This window comes from Cicer arietinum, chromosome 3 (genome assembly GCF_000331145.2).
Source record: "Cicer arietinum cultivar CDC Frontier isolate Library 1 chromosome 3, Cicar.CDCFrontier_v2.0, whole genome shotgun sequence".
Lineage (NCBI taxonomy): Eukaryota > Viridiplantae > Streptophyta > Magnoliopsida > Fabales > Fabaceae > Cicer > Cicer arietinum.
In genome coordinates, this window is record NC_021162.2 from 67936451 (window position 1) to 67942817 (window position 6367).

The window sequence follows — 6367 nt, forward strand, 5'->3', positions numbered from 1 at the left end:
ATTTATATAAGTGGTGAGAAACTTTTATGATAGTCAACAACACTTCTCATGGGTATAAGTTAAAGCGGTTCTCTTATTTACGAATATAATTATAAAAACTCAACTTATTGAACCTACATTTATCAGATCATTATTTCATCTGCAAAGACGAAAAATGTCATTAATATATACTTTCAAATAGTATTTTCGATTGTTATTAAAGCTTCGAGTGACTTTTAAACATTAAATAATGATAGACAACATATCAATGTGATCTACCGTAGAATTTAATATATAAATGAAGAAAAAATAGTTCGTATAAATGATTAATAAAAAATAGGTAGGTAAATTACAAATATAGTAAATAATTAAATTATCTCTCTCCTTTTAAAATTTTGAACAATATCTCTATTTTTTTTTCTATGGTTAAAGATTCCACCATACAAACATGAGTAGAAAAAACAGGAGATAATCATTTCTCTTAAATTTCTAACACATTCATGATCTAATTTTCTATCTATTCTATCTTCATATTAAATTACCAACATACCAAAATTACCACATCATTCTCTCTATTTCTTTATTTCTCACTATATTAATATGGTATATGGGTGTCCAAAAAAAGAAATCCTAAATTTTATGGTGCATGTATTTAGAAGTGTATAAAATAGGAAGATAAACATAATGATAATGCATGACGGAAATTACAAATCTGTATTGTAGCAGTAATAAAGTTTCAATCTCCACTGCAATATTATTAAAGAAACGATCTTCTCCTACTTAATTATCGTATCAGGTTTGTAAATTTTCAACAAATTATAAACTAAATCGTTGAAACCATTATGCATCGGGTGACTTGACCACAAGAAAAAGATAACCATATGAATTGCATGTAAATTTATTATCCGGTAACTTGACTCCGACAATAACCAAATCTTCGCATGAAACTTAACAATTATCATGATAAAGTTCTGGTAAAGGACACAATGTTCATGATGCACGAAACCTTCGATAAACTAAAAATATCGATCCGTTGGAAAATGTAAAAAAAAAAAAAAATGTGTGCATGAATATAGCAATATTCCAGTGCAAAATAAGCGATGAAACAAAAATACAAAACTAGTGGATTAATATTAAGGAAATTAAAATTATAATTTATACTACCACATAACTACGTACCAAAATAAAGCACATGCTAAGTTGAATAGAACATGGTGGCACCATAGTATAAGACAAAAACTTGCAAAATTTAAAAATCTCAAATACATGAAAATAATATTTAGTCTGAAAATGTAAATAATAATTACTTGTTATTCTCATCACCTACAGGAGCAACCTTGTTGTCTGGCTGTCCCAATAAGCTGCTTATAGACCGTGCTTTAACCATTCCAAGCTTCACTCTCTTCTTTTGCTTCTTCTCATCAAAATTATCCGTCTTATCATCATCATTCCCAGCACAATTCATCATTCTCTTCTCAACAACATCAGAATTAGAAGATGAAGCATTAATATTATTCTTTGTTAGTGATGGTGCAGTAGTAGTAGTAGTAGTATTAGAAAATCCAATACCAATAGATCTATTTCTAACACTTGTCATACTTCTCAACCTTCCTTTCCCTAAATGATGTTCACAAAGAGAGTAACCAACAAGTGTTTGTTGACAACACCTCCATCCTCTTCCATTAACGCGACTGCACCGCGAACCTTCCATCACTACTGCACTTCCCCTTTTCCTCATCCTCTTCTTATTCTTACTCCCGCTTTCTTCTTCATCTTCTTCATCTTTTACCGTTGAACATTTCTTATTCATCTTCGTCTTCATCATCTTACCCTTCACGACTTTCTTACTATCATTATTACTCTCCAATATCTTATCATTCTCGAACCTTCCTCTCCTTTTCTTTAATGGAATAGCTTTCTCTCCCTCGCACCATCTCCCATCTACATATATATATATATATATATATATATATCAACTCTAATAATATATAAAACATATAGAATATTTATATATACATGGAATAACGAATTAATGTAGTATAATGTTTGTTACCTTGAGCAAAAGTAGTACTTGATGATGGCAAGACTTGAGAAACTACCAAGATGTCTCCTTTGCTAAGAATATATAAAGCACACCCAAAAATACCAAATATCATATACATACATAATATATATGAAATTTACATGAAAGGGGGAATATTATTGAGTGAAATGAAGATAATAAATGTATAGTAGGAGTGTAATATTATTGTTGAGGGAACAAAGTGCAATGGGGACCAGTTATATTATAGCTATAGTAGTGCACCACAAGTGCAAAATGGTAGTAGCTATACCCAATTTAGAGAGAAAAAAATAAGGATGGGCTTTGATTAGATATATACAAATTAAAACAACCTTCAACAGTATTTTCCATTGCTATAATAAAATAATTTAATTAAATAAAATATGATTATTATTTTCTTTTTTGGAAGCTTGGTTAAAAACTTGAACTTTTTTACGACATCAAAGGAAAAAAAAGGATTTCTCTCAGCTCATTTTCATTCTATTAATTCTCACCTGATATGATTACTTTTGTTCTCTCTTGACTCTCCACTCTCTTTCTCTTCCTCTCTAACTTTCTCATCCTGCAAAATCAACCACACCAAATTATTTTATTTTTTTCAAAAAAAAAAAATTAATAATAAAAATTAAATAAATTTGGTACCAATAGGTAACCACTGGTAAGAAATTAGACAAAAGTGCACTTGTAAAAACCCAAATCATTAAATTTTTAAAATAAAAATAATAAACCAAAAAAAGAAATTTGAAAAAAAATAAAATCAAATCAAAATGGTTTTTTAGCTTACCAAAGGGTCTAGCTTGTTGTGCTGTTTGTGTGTCCCACTTTCCTCGATCCCGGATGGATAATCACAGCCGTTATTTAGTTTCCCGATCAGTGGGAGTGTTTGATCAGACGGCTGATAACGATCCAAACTCGAAGCAGGTGAAACATGTTTTGGTACGGTGTGAGCGTGGGTATCGTCGCCGAGTTGCACCACCACCGGTGACCGGATAATCAGGTTGGGATCTGAGAGATGCAAAGGCGTAAGAGACTCAGAAGTAGAAGAAAAAAGAGCTTGCCTTTTACGGATCCTCATCGGTGCAAGATTGAAAAGTTAAAAAAAAAAAACCAAAAAAAAAATACTGATACACTCAAACTCACGAGATTCACTCTCTCAAATAAATAAGTAAAAGACTTTGGTTAGAAAAAGAAGCGATTTATCGATCAGAGAAGATGGAAAATTTTTGGAAGAGTAAACTAAACCCATAGACTAAGAAAAAATAAAACTTGTGTGCTTTTATTTTTTTATCTCTTCACACAAACAAAAGCATATACAATCTCTATATATTAGTACTGTTTCTCTCTCTTCCTTTTATTTGTTGCACCACAGAAAGGAGGGGAGTTGTATGGGTGAGAGGAGGCACGTGTGAGAGAGTTTTTGGGAGGAGTAAGCACGTGTAAGGGTGAATACCGGAAGGGAAGGTAACAAGTGGAAGAGAGAGAAAGAGACAGAAAGTGACAGAGTACGACGAAGATGGGAGGGTGGAAGAAAGCGTTACAATACAAAATTACACTTAGGACTATTAATTTAATTAATTTTTTAAAATGAAAAAGGGAAAAAGAAAGAAAAAATGATAAGGGAAGAGAGTGGGTGATGTTATCGTTTATACTTTTAAGATGGGGGAGTGTGGACCCCACAAGCCCGACCCTCCTTAATACCAACATTAACCTTTTATTCGCCCTTACATGATGACCTTTCGAACTTGGTATTCTATCCTACTGTTTCTTCTCTTCTTGTTAATTACCGGTTACCATCATCAACGGTACTATTTAGTAAAACATAAATCATGCTAAATCATAGCTGGGAAAAAATAATTAAGTGAAATTTCTTATTTTTTTATAATTTATAAATTACACTAGTTTTAAATTTTTTGTTCTATAAAAACGCTTGTTATCATTTTAAAAAAATAAACAACAGTATAGTATGATAGTATTAACAATGATAAGTTGCCACCATTAAATTTTTAATATTTTATTAACTTTTTTTTATCATATCATTGATTTATCATATTATTTTATCTTATCTCTCTTAAAGTATTTATCGGAGGTTTAGGTGTTTATAACACATTTTTAATAGTATTTAGAGTAATTCAATTTTTAGTCCAATAAATTCAGAATAAATTTGTTTTTAATTTATATAAGTAAAGAGTTTAGATTTTACCCTATCCTTTCATATTCTTCAAATTTAACCTCTTATTTAAGTTTGTTTATCTAAAAATATTGAAAAGATTGAATAATTGTTTTCTTATATTTAAAATTCCACTGGACTAAAGTAATAGAACAAGAGAATCACACCAAACTAAGGATTTACATGTCATTCATATTTTTTACCTTTTTCATTAATTACTCTTTTCTCTATCTCTTTAATGTTTTAATAGAAAAAATTCATTTTATCAAAGTATCTTACAAAGATAAGACATGTGTTTAACTTACCTAATTAATTATTTTTTGGCATAAAAAGTTTTGTCTCATAAGTTTAAACATTGCATCATTTTTAGAATGGAATTTGAAATTGTACAACTAAAATTTTCTACTTTTAGAGTATAAATTTTGAATTTGACAATTGTAAATTGAGCATTTACTAAAATTAAAGAGTTTTATTTCTTTTTTTATATACAAAAGAGTTTTATTTCCAATTAGCAATAATGATAGATAAAATATTTTAAATATATATTCAGTAAATGTAATTGGTACTATAAAAAAGATTTAGTTGAGGCTATGTGGACTAAAATTAAAAATCTATAATTATAATAAAAATAATATAAATGTCCATAACGATAATTATTTTATCTATAAAGTGTAAATAATATGATTAACCAACAAGGATTTAACATTGTCCATTTTTTATAAAAAAATTAACCAAAAACAAATTTTATATTTTAGTAGTATTAAATTGGCATGGAATTCGTGTTATAGCTTCTTATATAAGATAGTTGCAATCACATTTGCTACACTGGTACATGTTTTTCATTTAGAATTTCAGATGGGTACTACTTCAGCACAGCTATTTATTTCCGATTCTTTTTTAAGGTTTGAGGATAAACCTATCAAATCCATGTTTAATGAGTTAATTTGATGTTTAATCTACCAAATCCTTTACGGAGAGTGAAATACTATTATGAATGGTAAATATTTTGTTTAATCTGCACACACACTAGTTGAATGTTGAGTGTACTGTACTGCAACCACAAATCTCACGTTCATTTTGTGTGTTGGGCTCGAAAGTGGTGGAAATTTGTGGTACTGCCGATTCTGTCATGCATTGATTGTTGCTATTGGTACCACTGGTGCTTATTTCTTGTGTTTAATAAATTATTTTGCTGATTTAAATAATAATGTTGTATTTGTCCTCTTTGATCATAAAGCTATCTTGGATAATTGTTTGGTGAACACTCTCTATGCCTATCTAGTCCATATTTTATTTATTTAGCATCAAGTTAAATAGGTATGTAAAGAAAATAGGTATTTTATTGTGGAGGATACATTTTTGTGCTTGCCAAGAAGAGTGGTTATGCAAGTACATTTTTTGTGAACTCTACGGATAAATGATATTAAAATAAGTAATGGTTGTTGAAATATAATGATATAAAATTATTAGTAAAATTTATTTAAAAAAATTTGTATCGATTGAGTTGGAGAGAGATTATGTGTTTATTAAAAATTATCATTAAAAAATTTTAAAATAAAATATGTATATACGTTATATTCATTTAAACACTGGAATACATTGATTATTTTGATTTGAAGTTAAAATTTATAGTTTATACTTATATAAATAGTTTTTAGTCTTTAATTTACATTTAATTCACTTTTACATAAATTTTATATCATTAACTATAATTTATTTACAAAATCAAATCATTCATCTATTTTTACCATCTCAAAATCAAAAATACACTAAAGTGTTTGATTTTATTAGTGCAAACCAATTTTAGCTTCAAACTCAAGTGTATAAGTGTAAGTTTAATTTTACTATAAAATACCGTGATTTTGTCAATCTCATCACGAAATCAAACCTATATTAAAAAATTAAGATAGTATTAACTTGATACTATTAACTTAAATCAATTCTCAACATTTGTAATTTATCTATTTTCATATTTACATTACTAACTTCAATTGAATTCCACTATTTTTGAAAAAAAATGAAACAAAAACAGAGTTGTGCAAAATACACAATGATTGACTTGGTAAAGTTAATGGAGTATTATATCACTAAATAATTTAGGATCGGGTATTACGTTGTGCTTGTCCAATAACATAAAGTCTTTAATTGGTGGAGATTGA

At 28.5% G+C, this 6367-nt stretch overlaps 1 protein-coding gene across 1 annotated transcript; it reads right to left on the reverse strand.

The window, feature by feature from the left end:
- Positions 1–1080: 1080 nt before the first annotated feature.
- Positions 1081–3368, reverse strand: LOC101510679 (uncharacterized). The gene is made up of 4 exons (XM_004493538.4): positions 2826–3368; positions 2536–2603; positions 2033–2094; positions 1081–1920 (listed from the first exon to the last, which is right to left on the reverse strand). The coding sequence occupies exons 1-4, from the start codon at positions 3114–3116 to the stop codon at positions 1283–1285; spliced, it is 1059 nt and encodes a 352-aa protein (XP_004493595.1). The 5' UTR covers positions 3117–3368; the 3' UTR covers positions 1081–1282.
- Between the last annotated feature and the right edge of the window lie 2999 nt (positions 3369–6367).